Consider the following 19,527-nt stretch of genomic DNA (forward strand, 5'->3'; position numbering starts at 1 on the left):
TTGCTTTTGTTTTCCGATAAATACATTCGTACGCACAGGCAATAAAACAAACTTGACGGAATGGCGATACTGTATTGGCGTAGTGGTTTGATTTTAATAGCCGCTTTGCGGGACAGGAATCGGACAGCACCAGAGAATAACGTGGCCTCCTGCAGCTCCAGCTCATGTCACCTGCCTGTCCTGCTGTGCACCTGCAGATCCAACCAGGAGATCCAGACCTATGCCATCGCTCTCATCAACGCTCTCTTCCTGAAGGCCCCCGAGGACCGCCGCCAGGTCAGTGCCCCCTGCCTCGTGCCCACCATCCTGCCTGTATCTCTCTCTCTCAGCGTGTGCCATGGGCTAACCTCTCACTGTGCGCTCCTTGCTTCAGCCCTGCTGCCAAATACAGAGGGCTGTATCTATCTGTCCGTGAGGAGGGGGTTGTATTATTTGCCGATGTGAGTGTAGGTGTGTGGAGAGAGTGGGTGGGCAATAGTGCCTCAGGGTTATTTTTAGCCCACTTAGTCAAATACCAGTCTTCCACAGCAGGATTATATCGATGCTGGTCAATGCATTGAAAGCAGACGAGTTATCTCGCTGTTAAAGGTGCTGGGCTGTAAGGGCTTGTAAGGTGCTGAATTCCCAGCCTCGTACTGCTCACCCTGTGAAACTCCCTGGCCCTCCTTGTTCTCCCTGTGCTGGATTCCTTTGCTCTGCAGCAGTAACTGGTTATGAATAGTTCACATCTAGGTTCCTGTAAACATTCTGTTAAATGATGGATTTGTGTTTATTAATGATCAAATATAAGCAGATGAAAGATCTGCAATGAGGTGGCAGTCCCTAGCTGATCACCCAGAACTAACTCTGTGTCTGGCTTCATTAAACAAGTGTATGAACAAGACGGTAATGTATATTTTAACTTATGTAATTTCACAGTGAACTTGTAAGAGGCATTGCTGAGAAGCATTTACAGACTTCTAGGTCACACGTATGGCAGAACATCAATTCAGTATTCTCTCAATTGTCCTAATCCTCTTTCTTTTTTTCTTTTTGATAGAAATCTTTTGTCTTCACCAATTCTGCAGTGAGCCCTCAGATTTTCCCCCTCCTTTGAATTGTATTGATGCGGCCACACAATTTTTCTGCTGCAGGGCTTGTTAACAGTTTCTTTCACTGTTCTAAACTCCTAAATATAGTGTAGCTATAAGCTACTGAGAAGAAGAGCTAGAATGGAGATTCCTGGATTTTAAGATGTCCGAGCAGTTCAGCTGATGAAGACCTGTTAGAATGCAGGCTGGGCCTTGGTTTGTGAAGGTCATTAGATGACACAGAAATTCCACAAGGAGCAGCATACAGCTGGCTGAGCACTGCTGGGGTTGGGTGTGCTGTCTGCTGTTTCCTCAGAGGACTGCAGTGCAGTGACTCCTGTGCACTTATGAGCCTTCTGTACAGTCAGTGAGAGCTATACCAGTCAGTGTTCTCTGCAAATTGGGGACCCAAGTCCTCTTGAGTTTAGAACAGCTAAGAATGAGATCAGGGGATTCCTGCTTTGCTCACATGGGCCCTTGCTTTTCTTTAGCCTTTTGTCCTGCTGGTTGTGTGGGGGCTGTGGCTGTGCTGTTCTGTTGTGTGCATGGAGCCATGTTCATGCCTGTGTGTAAGTGAGCGCTCTTTGTTTCCATTGCTGTCACGCCTGCATCCCTGCTTATACGCCACCCAGGAGGAGCACAGTAACCCCCTGGACCTGCAGCTCACTGTGAGTACACACTAACAGTGCTCCACTGTTAATACTGTACACACTCTTCACACTGTCAGTGCTCCACTGTTAATACTGTACACACTCTTCACACTGTCAGTGCTACACTGTTAATACATACTTTTCACACTGTCAGTGCTACACTGTTAATACATACTTTTCACGCTGTCAGTGTTACACTGTTAAAACACTTGTCACACTGTCAGTGCTCCACTGTTAATACTGTACACACTCGTCACACTATCAGTGCTACACTGTTAATACACACTCTTCACACTGTCAGTGCTACACTGTTAATACACACTTTTCACGCTGTCAGTGTTACACTCTTAAAACACTTGTCACACTGTCAGTGCTCCACTGTTAATACTGTACACACTCTTCACACTGTCAGTGCTACACTGTTAATACACACTCTTCACACTGTCAGTGCTACACTGTTAATACACACTTTTCACGCTGTCAGTGTTACACTCTTAAAACACTCGTCACACTGTCAGTGCTACACTGTTAATACACTTCACACTGTCAGTGTTACACTGTTAATATACTCGTCACACTGTCAGTGCTACACAGTTAATACACACTGATCACACTGGCAGTGTTACACTGTTAATTCACACTGATCACACTGGCAGTGCTACACTGTTAATACACACTGATCACACTGGCAGTGCTACACTGTTAATACACACTGATCACACTGGCAGTATTCTGTGCACACTATCACTCTCAATGCTTACTGCATGCTGTCTGTACACACTTATTACTGATCCCATTAGAAGTCTCAGTGTCATAAACATTGATCACACATTCACTGTGATAAACAATATTCCTGCTTTCTTTTCTGAAAACTGTAGGAAGTCTTTGAATCTCTTTGCAAGACAGTTCAGTTCTACTAAGTGGCTAGATATCTTTACATAGGCAATCCAGTATGTTCTTTTGTAGGGATTTGAAGATAGAAACGTATGGCAATGTCATGACAAAAGGCCCACTGGCCTTCTGCGAGCTTCATTACTCTCTAACGGTGGAAACGTGACTGAAAAGCTTTCAGGGCTGCTGTCTTTCAGACAGCACAACACTTCATTGCTAGTTCCTGGGCAAAAGTGTTGAAAATAAAACAAGTACAAATTTTACAGCTTTAGTAGTTTTCACATGAACTTCTCTCCCTTTGTTTTTTCCTCTTATCCTTAATCGCACAATGATCCAGAATTGTTACTTCACCTTTGCTGTTCCCATAATAGAGCCTAGGGAACTAGGAGATTCCTCACAGACCGTCCAGAGGGTCCCTCACCTACATTACATATACCTATGAAATATCACAAGTGAAGAGAGGGCCATTTGGCCCATCAAAGCCTGTTTTGAAGTTAGCAGTGTATTGATCCAAGGATTAGTTGTATCTTGAAAGAAGTCAGAGTATCGGCTTTCACTTCATGGCTGGGCACAGTATGGGATTCTATACTCTCACAATTCTGCTGCATCAGGAGGTGCCCCCTGTACTCCTCTGAAATGCAGTTCTATGAAGTTTCTACACTTGTCCTCTGATTCGTGTTTCAACTCTCTCAGTGCCTTGGAGGATTTAGAATTCTTGAATCAGAGCCTCTAATAGTCTTGGTTGTTCAAGACTAAAATAGTTCAGCCTCTTTAGTCTGTTATTAGACTTTAAGTCCAGGAGTGTATCTGGAAGCTATGGTCATGATTGATTCAAGGGCAACAATATCTGTTTTATTGGTGATCAATATTGTACACGATATTCTAACTACCCTTACTAGTGCATTTTAAACGTAATTACAAGTGCATTTTCCCGTGTAATTTAATCTGCACAAACATGCTGCTCCTCATTTTGCTGAAGCCTTTTGCGTTTGATTCAAATCCTGTGCTTTTAACTGTACTTTTGTAGCGTTTTGTTTCACATGTCAACATGAGCACCAAAGTCTTTTTCATAAATAGCTACTTCAAGCTCATTGTTTCCTGTTTTATATCTGTAGTGTATGCTTTAAATACCTACATACTGTATAATATTCTGTACTTGTTTACACTAGACAGTATCTGCTGGGAGCTTGCGCAGTCATGAACTTTATTGACATTTTTTAATCTTCCTACAGCTATTATCTTTACAGCATCATCTGTGACATTTGTACATACAAACTAGTCAATAATGGCTTTTTAACACACACCCTACAACATTACTCTAACGTTGAATTTAATTTGTGTTCTTTGGAAAAAAAATAAGTTACAGGCTAGAATAACTATTATCTGGCAAATATGTCCATTTGGCTGGCTTGGTAATTATAATTATAATTAATTAATAATAATTGCTTACACTTATATAGTGCTTTTCTGGACACTCCACTCATGGATGGGGAGTAATGGGGACTCCCCTCAACCACCACCAGTTCATCCTATAAGTAGTGATCTCACACAGTTACTGCTCTCGTTGACAAAAATGCTTTAATAACATGTTCTGTGGAGCTGTACAGTATTGGTTTAATAGGCTATTATTAATGTAAACATATAATAAATACTGAGATTTACAGTGAAACGCCAATCTACATCAGCTGTAACTTGGCACCGAACATCTGTTTCCAACCCAGCAGTCTGTGCAGTTTTTCCTGTGTAATTTAATCTACATGAACATGCTGCTTCTCATTTTACTGAAGCCTTTTGTGTTTGTTTGAGAGCCAGATTATTAAGTAGTTGCAGTGTGTAAGACTTTGACAGAGGAGGCTCGGGGGACTTACTAATGACTACATCCCAACAGTTTTTACACTGTCCTTAATGAATGAAACGGGGGGGAATCTGTTAAACACTCGACGATTGTAAAATGGGATTTTCTGCCTTCTCAGGGTGTTTTTTCACTACCAATAACCGCTGATAGTAAAAGCATCTTGTGACAATCTCAGCTCCAGAGTGTCATTGCGCACTTAAAAGTAAGCTCATTTCTAATCAAAGCTGTCGTTTGTTTGCTTGGTAGGCAGATATGTTCTTACAGTAATCACGATTTAAATCCTGTTCATTTTCTAAACACCTTGACTGTTGTCAGTCATTTCCTTGCATTAAACTCGGCTAAGTGGGCACTTTTCTGGACATTGTGCTGCATTCATTTAATTCCCATCATATATTTAAGTCTAAAAGAAATGCACTATGTTTCATCTACAATTTATGAGTCGAACTTATAATTACCTGTCAGCTTTTGTTGTAATCCTTTAAAAAAAAACATTCATTAAACCCACAAAGTTTTTCACATGGAGTGCCTTTCTCTTCTCTGATTAATGTCAAGCACAAGCTCCTTGCTTTTCCCAAATTTCATTTGGTAGAAGCCACGTGCGAATGTTACAACCAGATGACCTGCACTTACTCATATGCACATTATTCAAAGGCATTGGAGATTGAATTTGCACTCTGCTCGCCATTGTCAAGTGAATACATAAAGCAAGCAGGAGCCCACTGCTGGCAGCTAGAGTTTTTTGTTCTAAATTTAGAGTCACCAATTATTTTAGTTATACTCAGTCAACTTGGAATACCGAGTTGCGAGTTTTACATGACTCAACTCAGAGCTAGGAAGCCTGTGAGCCTCACACAGGGGAGAATGAGGAGATGTAGGCAGACTCGTTTGACCTGCCCACTTTTGGACCACTGGTCTTTGAAGATATCACAGGCCCTGCCCTGGAGGTTCAGATCTATTGGAGGAGAGGAGTGTCCCTCACCGACAGCAGTGCATGGCTGCTGGGAGCCAGTGCGCCTCTGAGATCCAAGAGAACGTGTGTCAGTTAATCCCACACTACCCATTCTGCGCCCCGGCTGTTGGAACCTCAGTTCACCCGGGCTTGAACCCACAGAGCTCAACCAGCGCTCGGATGCGTGCCTTTACTGGCTGAGACGCTCGGAAGGCTTGAGCTGTTTTCTTTATTCCACAGTGAAGCCATCATCCAAATCTAAATAAACTACTGGTGCCATGATCCATTTCTACTTCTACCATTGTTCTCTTCCAGCCTGTGCTGCAACTAGATAGACGGATAGAACATGTCAGAGGTCAGAGGTCAGAGGTCAGTGCTCATGAATGTTGTGTGGTGCAGATTTGTGACACTGTCATGCCTGTAACAATTAACATGACGTTACTAGAAATATCGCGACGGGCCAGTGCTCCACCACATCCTGTGTAGCTGACAGTGGCAGAACATTGTCTCATGAATCTCAAGAAATAGTTGTAGAAAGAGACTGCAAAGAGGTGCCACCTCCTGGAGACATTGAGAACAGGCTAGCTGTCTTTCAAAATTGTAGCAAGTTCTTGTTGGAGGTGTATCAGTGAAATTTTGTGACCTCTAGTGCTTTGTATATCTGGTCAATGTTATCATTTCTAACATGAAAAAGCCAGAGCATAGATTGCAATGAGTTGTTTGGACTTAAATTTTGGATTGGGGCTTTGCTTTTTTATTTTCATATTTATGAAATGCAAGAACACTCTTTCTACATTCAGTTCCTTTATTTGGAATCTACAGGGCTTTTCTTCAACCACTCATTAATTTAAGACTGAAAACGACCCTTCTGGCAATCTGTTATATACTGTAGAAATTCTCCTTGCATGTCAAGTAGCTTAGGTAATGATTATAGCGAATGTGTGGATGTTGCACTACTGTTTGAAATGAATCTCTTTAATTATATAAATACAGAGACACATTCACTGAATGCTATCACATATGGTTTTGATCAACCAAAAACCAATATGACAACTCCATATAAATGATGTCAAGATAGGACAGGACGCAGTGATCCAAGAGACTGCCAACACAGCGCTAATATTCTTTAGCTGAAATTAGAACAGCCAATCAGATTTGTTTCTGCTGCTGTGGGCGGCTAAGATTGGAGATATAACTTAGCTGGAATACAAGGTAACAGCAAAGAATATCCATGTTTAGAGTAGCAGACAAAGCAGTGTTGTTTCCAAAACTTAAACAAATTTGAGCTCTCCCAAAAACATGTAAAAAAAAGGCATCTATAGCACCCCGTGAACAGAGCGTACTCAGCTGACTAGGGACTATCGACCACATTAAGAAGTTTAAAGGATGTCTAAGAGGTAATCATACTGTACACACCTAAATTCCCTTCAAAGTTTTTAGTTAAAGCTACTCTGCATGAGCTGATGATGGGTCATTTGTGAAGTGTACTGTGAGAATAATCAATAGTGTAGCAAATATAGAAGCACATGGCCAGTAGAAACCAGCTGCGCAAATCAGACACAAAAAGCTTCAGCAACATGATGTGTCCCTTTGATGGGAAGCTCTTTCTGTCCATGGGTTGGCAGCCTGCCTGTCTGAAAACAAAGTACATGCTCATTATTAACCCATACGTTCATCTCGGAGCAGTGACTGCAATCGCCAACACACTGCAGGAACTGAAACTAGCCGCACAATGATTTTTGTGAGCATGCAAATTGATTGTGATGTTTATATTGAAAATAGCAGTATTTTGTCTATTAATGCATATGTACTGTATTTGAAAGTACAGAAGTCTCAACTACATTATTTATTTTGGAATTGAATTTGGTTACAATATAAATGCAAAGTGTATCCCTGGTTACCATATGCCATATTGGATACATTAAAATTTCAGCCAAAACCTCAACCTCCATAGATTGTAAATCAGCTCATGAAATGTTCTTTGATTAAGATCCTGAGAATATGTTTCCTCTTTTCTCTGATTGAGATTATACTGATAACAATCCATTGACAGAAAATTAAGTTAAAAAGGTTCTCATCTTGCAATTAATACATCACAAACAAGGAAGTTTTTTAAGTGAAATGTTGTTATTTTAGACATTTGAAGTGAAATATGTGGAAATCCCTTACTGCCTTCACTATCAGCGGTTGTGAAACGCTGTGTACATTTAAATTAAAGGACAGAATTTGAACATTTTCACACTGTTGTCAGGGGACATGTTTTGTCAAGGAATGTACAACGTAGGGGCCAGTCAGAAAGCGATATAGCCACAAATATTCCAGTTCCACAAACATTATAAAGATAACAATCAAGAGAAAGCCTTTCAGCCTGTGTTAGTAGTTTAACTGCTGTTTGTACATGAAAATGACAGTTTAACAAGCCCTATTCCATTGTGGAAAAAAATAATTTGTGTTAAATTTGTATACTTACTGTAGACTTGTCATTCTTTCTGTTCACCTTATGATGAGGTTTCATCTTTCCTTAGTAAAGCAGACCCCAGACACAAAAAGGTCTGCCTCTGTTTTTGTAACTTCATTTAAAACAAGACACGAGGTGGCTGATGTGAGGTGCACAGCGGTAAACTACATTTCCCAGTCTGCATTTCTCTACCAGCAATCCCTTTCCCACCCGATGACACTGTGCATGTGTGTGTGTTTGTTTTCTGTCTCCAGGAGATGGCGAGCACCCTAGCCCAGAAACATCTCAGGTCCATCATCCTCAATGTGAGTGAAGGTGCAGAAGGACACCAGTTCTCTCTGCCCAACTGTGTATTTGTAGACCTGTTTGGAGCTGCATGATTGTTGAAGAAATACATGATTCTGGACCACGTATCCACCATAATAGTTAAACTATTATTTAATGAGTATACATTCTGAGTGTAGGACATCTGCAGTAATATTGTAAAAACTTTTTTACAGCAAGTAAACTCTAAATACTGTATATAAACATCTCATTTCAAAATCTTGTGACCTGGGTCTTGATTTTAAATGTTTACTAGTTTACAATATATTAGTATATACATGAAATTACCCTTCATGGAAGAATCACAGTCCTCAGGTGTCACTATGAAGAAACATTCATCCAACAGGAAACATTACGTGTACACTCCCGATCAGAGACAGTACCAGACCAGCAGTCTGGGATTATATCAAACCAGACAATGCAGACCAGAAGTTGAACAATAGAAAATCTCCTGTCATCTCTCAATGTTGATGATTGTAGTTCATAAGAGGGATAAATCCCTAAGCCATGCATAAGAGTGCCCCAGAAACCAATTCTTTACAAAATCCACACAGCCTATGAATAACCTGATTGAGTTAAGCAGTTCTTATTTTAGATTGCAATGTAAATCAGAAGACCCTGATAATATGCATGTGTCTGTTTATATGGTTATCTTTGTATGTGCCATCCTGTTCAGCCATGTAGCTGTTTTCTGGTGCCGGTTCATTAATGTGCTTTGTGTATGTATAAATGCTTAGCAGGTACATAATACCTGTTTTGCAGTCATGCAACTGCATTGTCAAACTTGACGCATGCTGAGTGGCATCTTCCTGCCCTCTCACTGCAGCACATCATTCGCGGGAATCGGCCCATCAAAGCAGAGATGGCACACCAGCTGTATGTGCTCCAGGTCCTGACCTTTAACCTTCTGGAGGAGCGCATGATGACCAAGATGGATCCCAGTGATCAGGTGTTTTAAAAAACTGTGCCTAGAATTCGTTGCGCTTTTTAGATACACAAATGCAAAATGGAGTTGGACCCTGCTGACTAGCAAAAAAATGCATTCTGTTGCCTTTACTAAACTTCAGATGTCATACTGTACCTGCTTTTCACTTTCCTACCAGTGCATGCTGGAGCAGTCTGAGACTCATCCGTAGCTTCTGTATTCTGTGATTCAGAGGAAATCGGAACATGAGTGCTTCATGCACAGTGTGAAATAGTGCAGACCTGAAAGATGAATGGCCAGGTCAGAAGTAGGAGCAGCTGAAGAGTTCCCAGGGCTGGAGATTCTCCATCTCGCTCTTGCTTGAACAGCTGTTCCCTGCCTCTCCTCCTCCCCAGGCACAGAGGGACGTCATCTTTGAGCTGCGCAGGATCGCTTTCGATGGTGATAATGACCCCAACAGCAGCACAGAGAAACGCAAGGCGATGTACACCAAGGACTACAAAATGCTGGGCTTCACTGTGAGTGCGCTATCACTGAGGTCTAATTAGGAATGTGGCTTGATTAACACTGAGCAGAATTAACAGTGGGATTCATTGTCATGGATGTTTAAGCCCTGCTGTACCATAAAGCTCCAATTCAGTTACATTTTAAGAGAAAGTTCTGACATTGTGGGGAAACAGACAGATTTTGAGACGCGTTTTGTGTCGTCTCCACAGAACCACATCAACCCCGCCATGGACTTCACCCAGACCCCTCCAGGCATGCTGGCACTGGACAACATGCTGTATCTCGCCAAAGTTCACCAGGACACCTACATCAGGGTAGGGTTGCAGCACTAACACTTCCGGGCATTGAAAATAATAAACACAAAGTTGTACATAAATTGAAGTTATTTTTGAAGTGGGAAAAGACAAGGCTGACATAAAAAATCAAGTGCTGTTCAGTGGAGATTTGAATGGTGCATCTAGAATGCTATTATAAATAATTCCTTATATTATAAAATACTTTTCTGGGAATCCAAGCACTTTAAGGGTAACGGGGTCTCCCCACCACCACCGCCTGGATGATGCAATGGCAGCCATAGTGCACCCGTTTGCTCACCACACACCAGCTCTCAGTGGGGAGGAGAACAGAGTGATGAAGCCAGTTCGTAGACGAGGATTATTAGGAGGCCATGTTTGGTAAAGGTCAATGGAAAATTTGGCCAGGATACTGGGGTGACACTCCTACTCTTTTTCGAGGAACCCCCCTGAGATTTTTAATGATCATAGAGAGTCAGGACTGGTTTGACATCTGATTTTTACTATATAGATTTCCCATTCTATACTGGGGCATTAGGACTGGTCCCACTAACACCTCTGCCAGCAGCAACCTTAGTGTTCCCATGAGGTCACCCAGCCAGATTCTGGCCAGGCTCACACCCGTTGAGCTTCAGTGGGTTCCCAGATGTGAGTTGAAGGGTGATATAGCTGTTAAATACGTAAATATAATGCACCATAAAGAATGATCTAAAGAATGAGGGTACCTGGACTTCCTTTACATATTTGGAATGGGAATGAGCTGTTTTGCTGTTGAAAAGTTAGAGATTTCAATGGAGCAGACAAAGACGTCTTGATGTACACAGCTATTGTTGGCTGTTAACTGCGTTCCTGCAGTTCCCTTCCACAGAGGAATAATTTCAGGAATTAGTATTTCATCCTAACAGTATATTGTGTTGCAGTACTCAGTATGTGTGCTTTTACTGGAAAACATCTGGACTAAAGAGGCAGAACAATTTCACTGTTGAGTGGTATGTGAGTTTGTTTACTCCTGTAAGATTTCTAAGTTTCTCAACCTTATTATAGGTCATCAGATGAGAAACAATATTGGAGCGTTGGTATTTAACATTGATATTGAGAAATGAATATCATTGCTTAATAGCCATCTCTGTGGAGATCAGTGTGGGAAAATAGGAGCACCACGGGGTGCTGGGTTCAGCACTCCCTCCCGGTACAGCAGTGCTTGAGTAGCATGTTACTGTCCCTTGTGTCTCTGTGCCCAGATTGTCCTGGAGAACAGCAGCCGAGAGGACAAGCATGAGTGTCCCTTCGGCCGCTGTGCTATTGAGCTGACCAAGATGCTGTGCGAGATCCTGCAAGTCGGAGAACTGCGTGAGTACCACACTCTACCACCCGGAATGCTAACGATGCCCGCTCCCCATAGCACCCAATAGCCCGTGCCAGGATGGGCTTGTACCTCATACTAAACCCAGTGCTACACTCTGTACTAGTGCTTGCGTAGCTCTGACTGATGACACTACACTAGACTACACTGATTTTTTTTTATTCTAACCATTATTTACAATGATATCGCCGCTAAAATTCAAGGGAGTTTGCAAATACCAAATACCAACAACACATATTTTTCTCAGTTGCTTCATATTCGGGTACCACACCAAGTGTTCTGATTCTTCTGAGATCTAGCAATATCGGGCTGCAGGGCAGCATGCCTCAGAGACTATTCATTCCTACTTGCAGTCTGAGACTGTTTGACTGTTTTCTATACCCAAAAATCTGCTGGTCAGAGCCACAGAGTTCTGCCAATTCCCCCTACATGTCTATTGACAGCTCCAACTGATGCCCTTTACCGGGGACAGTGAAATCTGACGCATTCCAAGCCACTCCAGGATTTTAACACAGATAGCCCTATTGTTGCAGTATGTAATTTAAGTGAAGGTTGTGTAATCAATCCAGCTGCACTGGAATGCGTCAGACATTCCAGTTAATGTGTATCCCCAGATCATCACTGAAACTGAATACTGACCACACTCATCGCTGCCGTGCTGCAGAGAATACCTCCATCCAGGTCTGAGCTCTGGGTGTTTCAGGAGCAAGGGTCCCACCTGCAGCAGCAGCTCACAACATTGCCAGGATCTCACTGGCCCCCTGGCACTGCCTCCTTGTATGAAGGAAGGGCTAGAATGACGCGGTCAACTGTCTCTGTTTTCAGCCAATGAGGGCTGCAATGACTACCACCCCATGTTCTTCACCCACGACCGCGCCTGGGAGGAGTTCTTCTGTGTCTGCATCCAGCTGTTCAATAAGACCTGGAAAGAGATGAGGGCCACATCAGAGGACTTCAATAAGGTCAGCTCCCAGTGCCTGTGCTGGAGCTGTGAGGAGCCAGCGTTGTGTGTGTGTTACTGTTAAAAGTGGAGAGAAAGCAAAGTACAGTGGCATAATATGTTATCAGTTCCTTTCTGTACAGCACTGCGACATTCTTAGTGGAGTGTTGTGTAGTAGCACATTATGAGGCTGGTACATTGGACTGAAAGCTGTTACATACACTGTAACAGTTGTAAACACGGTAATACTAATTAAGACGGAAAGTCTACATCTTTTAAGTGCTAAAATATTCAGAATGCCCGACAAGTGCATACAGCACGAACAAGGTGTGAAATCTGAGAAAGATGTAGGCCTGTCCCATCCCATTTTTCTTGCAGGATTGCCTTGAGTTGATGTTGTGAAGAGGGTGATGGTGTGTGGGATTGAACTGTACTTTCCACTGGGTCTACCAGTTTTCAGTGGATTGGGATCTAGGAATTGTCCTTGCCAGGACTGGAAATGTGAGGCTGTCTCATGTTCTTTAGCCAAGCACACAGTCTACTGCTGAAAGAGCCTTCTCATCTGAGTGGAGGGGAGGCGGAGAGTCCTAGCGTTCTGGCCAGTGTGGGTATATGTATGTACTGCATTGGCAAAGGAGAGTATCATAGCACTTCATTTGAATGGTTTTTCACTAGTTCATTCAGTTTAACTAAATATTTTTTAGATTAATGAACAAATGTTAATATTTGCTTGTTAATGTCATGGTTTCGGATTTTATCAGGCTTTCGTTCATCCAAGCAGGCCGTCATGAAACTGTCAGGGGGGGCCTGCCCGTCCTGATCCCGTGCTGTTCGTGTTGCCCAGGTCATGCAGGTGGTCCGGGAGCAGATCACCCGGGCCCTGGCCATGAAGCCCACCTCCCTGGACCAGCTGAAGAGCAAGCTCCGGGGGCTGAGCTACTCCGAGATCCTGCGGCTGCGCCAGTCCGAGAGGATGAGCCAGGACGACTTCCAGTCCCCCCCCATCATGTGAGCTTCCCCTGCCTGAGCCAGAGTCTGCTGGGGGGAACCCAGCTCTTATTTTCACGTTTCCCTTCGGACATGGTTCTCCGTTCACACCATGGAACGAAGCTCTCAGTCTCAGTCGTATTCTGATAGTTCAGATCCCATAACCGAGCATTTTATGAAGGATAATGTCTTTGCTGCTGGAGTCCTTTCGTCAGTACTGATGGAGATGTGACTCCAGTGGTTTGCAAGACTTAAAACATTGTTTTTTTTTCTCAGATGATATCAGGTCTCTTCTTAAGAAGAGAATATTTAATGTAATATGCGAGATATAAGATCAAACCATAAAACCAATGATAATGTGAAGTTATTTTTCTCAGATTGGCCACAAACCAGAGAAACAGAGCACATTAAAATTTTATTCTTCAAACGAGGTAGAAGGGTCACATTTTAAAAGTTCAGTTTTAGGTTATACAGTAGTATACAGTACAGAATTTTCAAACTAAAAATATTTTATGGAACGTTTAAGTTTAGCTTCCAAATAAAATTAAAGGGGTGAAGGACGCTGGTGTTTAGCTTGTGTCTAAGGGCTGGCAGGTAATTAGAATGCTTGAAAGTGCTGTGCCTTTGTTTCCATCTCTGTACAGCTGTGCACCAGTGACTCCCTGTGAGCTCAGTGACTTTGTCTATTGCAGTAACTGGATATAGTGTCTTTCTGTCCACTTTCCAGTGAGCTGCGGGAGCGAATCCAACCAGAAATCCTGGAACTGATAAAGCAGCAACGTCTGAACAGGCTGTGTGAGGGGAGCTGCTTCCGCAAGATTGGCAACCGCCGGAGACAAGGTGCATCCTGATCACTGCGCTGGCGGCGTACATATGGTGTTGGTACAGGGCACTGACCACGCTCATACACACACAGTACTGACCATGCTCATATACACACAGCGCTGACCATGCTCATACACACAGCGCTGACCATGCTCATACACACAGCGCTGACCATGCTCATACACACAGCACTGACCATGCTCATACACACAGCGCTGACCATGCTCATACACACAGCACTGACCATGCTCATACACACAGCACTGACCATGCTCATACACACAGCGCTGACCACGCTCGTACACACAGCACTGACCACGCTCATACACACAGCACTGACCATGCTCATACACACAGCGCTGACCATGCTCATACACACAGCGCTGACCATGCTCATACACACAGCACTGACCATGCTCATACACACAGCGCTGACCATGCTCGTACACACAGCACTGACCATGCTCATACACACAGCGCTGACCATGCTCATACACACAGCACTGACCATGCTCATACACACACAGCACTGACCATGCTCATACACACAGCGCTGACCACGCTCATACACACACAGCACTGACCATGCTCATACACACAGCGCTGACCATGCTCATACACACAGCACTGACCATGCTCATACACACACAGCACTGACCACCTGTCTTCCTCTCCAGAGAAGTTCTGGTTCTGCCGTCTGTCTCTGAATCACAAAGTTCTGCACTACGGAGACTTGGAGGAGCCACCCCAGGGGGAGGTGCCCTTCGAATTGCTCACTGACAAGAGTAAGTTCCCTAACAGAAAGGAGGGAGGTTTTGTTAAAGGAGAGGGGGGTGTGTAAATAATGAGCTTATTTCCAGCTGGGATGAATGGGGGAGCAGATGGGTGATTATAGGGGAGTAGAGACTAGCGTCTGGATCTGTAGATACTGGGGAAGGAAAGCAAGGCTAGCCTTTCTAGCATCTCTCAGTCTGGCTGAATCTCCCCCTTGTGTGTCTCTTTCTCTCTCTCATCCTTCCTCTCATTCTCTCTCTCTCTTAGTTCCGGTAGCTGACATCAAGTCAGTGGTGACAGGAAAGGACTGTCCTCACATGAAGGAGAAGAGCACCCTGAAACAGAACAAGGTGCCACCCTCACGCTGGACACAGCGGGGACACTTAAGAGGAGGAAAGGGGGATCTGGGTTCATTTGCCTTGCTCAGTAAATCACTGAGATCATCTTGGAGGGTTATACAGGGTGTCTGGAAAATGTTTATATCCCCTCCTGGAGGGCCGCAGTTTGTCCAGGGTTTTACTCCCAGCCCAAGCTCTTCCGACCAGCTGTGTTTATCAGTTCTTCAAATTCTCTTAAACCCTGTGATTTGAAAGAAATCCTTTCAGGGTTAAGTAACTATGAAACATGAGGGCTGTTGCATTTGTAGGAATTGAGTGATAAAGCTATTAAATGGAGAATTTACTGGCACAAAAGCTGCATGTTTCTCTTTGACCCTGTGTGTGCACATTAAAAGATTGTGGAAGCTTTTTATCTTCAGGAAGTCAGTTCAGAATAATATCTTATGCTCCACATGTGAAGATTGTAATCAGAGAGTCAACAACAGTTACGAGTAGGTGCAGTTTAACAATATGTGGTATACGCTAATCAGGCACCTTAAGTCATATATCTGATCGGTGTATTCTGACTGTTTTTTTACATTGTAAAATGGATCAGTTCTGTGCTTCCCTACCATGCAATATATTTTTTATACAATATGTGTGTGTAAATACATGTATGTGTATGTATGTACTGTATTCATGCATGTCTTGTATAAAGAGATGAAAAGGACTGCTTGCAGCCACTGGGCAGTGTGGTTGCCTGTTCTAACACACATGTGATTTGTGTAGGAAGTTGTGGAGCTTGCCTTCTCCATCCTGTACGATCCTGACGAGGCTCTGAACTTCATCGCACCCAATAAGTATGAGGTAAGACCCTGACGCACCTCCTCTGCGCCCTTACATGGGTTCAACACAAATCCAAACTCATGTTCCTGACTCGTGGATCATTACAGATTTTTGAATCTGAAAGGAGGGTGTTGTCTCCCTGTGTGTGTGCGTGTGTCATCAGTATTGTATCTGGACCGACGGGCTGTGCGCTCTCCTCGGCCGGGAGATGAGCAGCGATCTGACCCGCAGCGACCTTGACACCCTCATCAGCATGGAGATGAAGCTCCGCCTCCTCGACCTGGAGAACATCACCATCCCCGAGGCCCCGCCCCCCGTGCCCAAGGAGCCCAGCACCTACAACTTCACCTATCACTACGGCTGAGGGGGGGGGGACCAAGCAGTTCTAGAGGGTGGGGGAGGGAGGCAGATGGAAGGGAACATGTAGAGGAAGCTTTATGGATCTGGGAGGGGTAATGGGCAACAGGGAAGATGGGGACAGGTGAGGGATGGTGGGGTCGGGAGGGATGAGGGAGAGGGAGACCAATAGACAAAGGGAGAGGGAGGAAGGAAGAACTGGTGAGGAAAGAATAAAGGCAGCTTTTAATGACAATATAACAATACACCCAGCACTGCTACTTTAAGAGGGGCTGTAAATCATATTGATGTGTCCTTCAACACTAAAGAAATTCTCAGCTGACCACATCAGAACTTGGCTTTACTTGTCAGGGAGGGTGGTTTGGCAAAATAGCTTTTATGCCTTTTTTGATGGCACAGGAAAGGATGTAACCCGTTTGAAGAGATGTTGCAATCCGGTTGATAATCATCTAACCTAGCTGTTTTGCAAGGCCTCATTACTGGAACATGTTGTCTGATTTCAGTTCATCCAAAACAGCAGGCCTTCTGGGAACCAACCAGCCCCTCCTCTGAACAGAGCTTAATTCCACACTGAAAAGTAGAGAGAATGTAGAACACAGCAGTGTTTCAACTGTGGAAATGTGTGTGAGTTTTCTGTTTTTCAGAGTGCAATTTCCTGTTCACAGAAGAAACTGTTTTCAGCTTGCACACTCTCTGTGAACTGTGCTATACTGTTCCAAATTTTTGTTAAAGAAAACACAATCTTGAAGAAAAGTCAGAAATCCAATGCTCAATCTTAAACATCCTACTTAAGCAAATTTAGAGTCATGATGAACTGATGTTTAAGAAGAAGCGGTGTGCTAGGGCTGTCTGCATAGTTTGACCAGTCTCTCTTCTCCCTCTCTCAGTTTCAGTATCACTATTGTTATTTGTAATTGAGAACAGAGTCTATTTTTGTAACTGAATATGTCAAGTTGTTCTGAGCTCTTAAAGGGGCATCTGGCAGGAAAACCTTTAACTAATACTAGCAATTCAAAAATCTCCCCAGTATGACAGCTGGTTTGGGAGATCTATGTTCAGTTTGGTTCTTTTCTTGCACATGGAAGAAGCACCAAACTGCTCATGTCACTCAGTAAATTTCCATGGAGATTACTGGGAATGGGAATTCTGTATACCTTTGCTCACATGTATAGGAATAGCTCCTCCAAATCCATTCTCTAATTCCATGATGTATCTTCAAAGTGGGATAGCTGATACACAAGTGCAAATCGAAGTGAACTTCTTCTCGGGGAGTTGTGAAGAATCAGAAGGGTGCTGTATCCCTTCCCCTGAGAAGCCTGTACCATCTAACTGCATGATGCAGCGTACTGCCTGCTTCACAGCAAGCAGCAGCTCTCGGCAGAGTTTTGCACACGACTTCATCTGAACTAGAAACGTGAAGAAAAAAAGTTTTCGTGTGGCTTTCCAACATACAGACATTGTTGATTCTGCTTTCCGTTTCAGAGACTGACCCAGACAAAACTATTAGAAGGGGCGTAGTTTGTATAAATTAGTGTCTCAGATGTAACCCAAATAAAAAGGCTATAGAACACTGCCATATTGTCGTTTTAATGTCGGTTTATATGGGAAGGGACAGCATACAGTAGTGCTTAGGGCTCCAGACTGACAACTGCAAGGTTGTGGGTTTGAGTCCCTGCTGTGGTTACTTCTGTTGTACCCTTGAGCATGGTACTTTACCCCAGTTGCCTCAGTCCACCCATTTGGGTACCTGCTACAGACTACATCTCATCCAGAGAAAACAAAAGATACAGTAGTTTTCTCAATCCTAGCAGCCACATTTAATTAAGTTAATAAATGGTGCAATTAATTGACTGAGAGCACAACTTAAAAACAAATGTAGCTTGGGATGAACATTACCTCTCCTACCCGCGGTTATGCAGGGGCCATAAAGTGAACGGAGTGCCCTCTGCTGGACAACCAATGCTACTGCCAAATCCTAAGACAATCGCCTAATATTTGCCCTCAACAGCTTAAGCACTGCTGTTTGCCACAGAGTGTGTGGATTGAGAGATGTTTGTATATGGGGAGCCTGGAAAGGGGTGTTTGTAATTGGTACCGTTTCATATGAAATCTTCGCAGTAGCTATGATTGTGTTAATGCTAGTGACGGTAGTGAATGACCTGTTAATAAAAGGAAATAAAAGTGTTACAAAATATACATATAAATAAATGATTAATATCTGTATACTTTATGTTGCCTTACAGAGGCAATTGTAAAGAGTTTGTGTGAATAAACAGAGAGTGAAAGGTATCACCGTTGTCCTTGCTGTCCTTCTCTGGGAATCGGCAGTAACCTGTGGAAAGAGGGTTATAACAGAAGACAGAACAGAGAATCATACAACATGGGTTGTAGGTGCAGTAGTTTCATCTTTATGTCTAGAGGCTGTGTTTTTAGATTATTCCCAAGAATACATAGAAGATAAGAATGTGGATGAGATTACCTGTAATTCTTTTTACTATTGTGATTATGTACTTACTGGACAGACTGCATATTCTAAAGCATTGCAATTGGTGAAAAACCTTCTTGCAGTCACATTGCACCCATAGTTATATAACAACTTAAATGCTTGAGTAAATCAGTTAAAAAATTGATACGGTAGGAATCAATTCCTTGAACGATATGACATTCAGCTAGATTTGTACCTTTTAAGTCTTGAACAGATAAGACTACGAGAGGGCTAGTGTAGTGTAGTGCACTCTGTAAGTACTGTGCTAGATTAAGAGTTCAACAACACAGTGTTGGAGCTTTTTTAGTGGGTGATTGATATACTATAAAGATGAATAATTTGCTGTTTATTTTAATTCATGTCAGTACCACTACATTATTCCATAGCTCCAGTCCTAGTATATGCAACAGTATAGCCCGGGTGTTTGAATACTGGTTACACAGCAAGAACCTTCACTTAGACTGTCAGCTCTGTAGTTGGTACCGATTCACAGGGTGAGATTTAAAACAAAGGCAGCATGGTGGCGCAGTAGTTAGCACTGTTGCCTCACAGCACTGGGACCCTGGTTCAATCCCCACACCTTGGGTGCCGTTTATGTGCAGTTTGTATGTTCTCTCCCACAGTTCAAAGACATACTGGTAGGTTCACTGGCTTCTGGGAAAATTAACCCAAGTGTTAGCTTGTGTGTGCCCTGTGATGGGCCGGGGTTCC

General features: G+C 43.2%; 1 protein-coding gene across 9 annotated transcripts in view; it reads left to right on the forward strand.

Annotated features, from left to right (window-relative positions):
* LOC102695494 (engulfment and cell motility protein 2) overlaps positions 1 to 18,620 on the forward strand; it is a 70,459-nt gene extending 51,839 nt beyond the window's left edge. For 2 of the 9 annotated variants that reach the window (XM_015364853.2, XM_015364854.2), the window contains exons 9-23: positions 117 to 276; positions 1,703 to 1,738; positions 5,731 to 5,784; positions 8,128 to 8,178; positions 9,024 to 9,146; positions 9,518 to 9,640; positions 9,839 to 9,943; positions 11,164 to 11,272; positions 12,111 to 12,247; positions 13,070 to 13,233; positions 13,940 to 14,052; positions 14,715 to 14,822; positions 15,079 to 15,161; positions 15,918 to 15,995; positions 16,138 to 18,620. In XM_015364853.2, coding sequence (XP_015220339.1) covers positions 117 to 276; positions 1,703 to 1,738; positions 5,731 to 5,784; positions 8,128 to 8,178; positions 9,024 to 9,146; positions 9,518 to 9,640; positions 9,839 to 9,943; positions 11,164 to 11,272; positions 12,111 to 12,247; positions 13,070 to 13,233; positions 13,940 to 14,052; positions 14,715 to 14,822; positions 15,079 to 15,161; positions 15,918 to 15,995; positions 16,138 to 16,338 — 1,645 coding nt within the window. In that variant the 3' untranslated portion in view covers positions 16,339 to 18,620. The remainder of the gene's footprint in view (positions 1 to 116; positions 277 to 1,702; positions 1,739 to 5,730; positions 5,785 to 8,127; positions 8,179 to 9,023; positions 9,147 to 9,517; positions 9,641 to 9,838; positions 9,944 to 11,163; positions 11,273 to 12,110; positions 12,248 to 13,069; positions 13,234 to 13,939; positions 14,053 to 14,714; positions 14,823 to 15,078; positions 15,162 to 15,917; positions 15,996 to 16,137) is intronic. The other 7 variants (XM_015364857.2, XM_015364856.2, XM_015364855.2 and 4 more) reach the window with 7 other exon arrangements.
* The last annotated feature ends 907 nt before the right edge of the window (positions 18,621 to 19,527 follow it).

This window comes from Lepisosteus oculatus, chromosome 16 (genome assembly GCF_040954835.1).
Source record: "Lepisosteus oculatus isolate fLepOcu1 chromosome 16, fLepOcu1.hap2, whole genome shotgun sequence".
NCBI classification, from domain to species: Eukaryota; Metazoa; Chordata; class Actinopteri; order Semionotiformes; family Lepisosteidae; genus Lepisosteus; species Lepisosteus oculatus.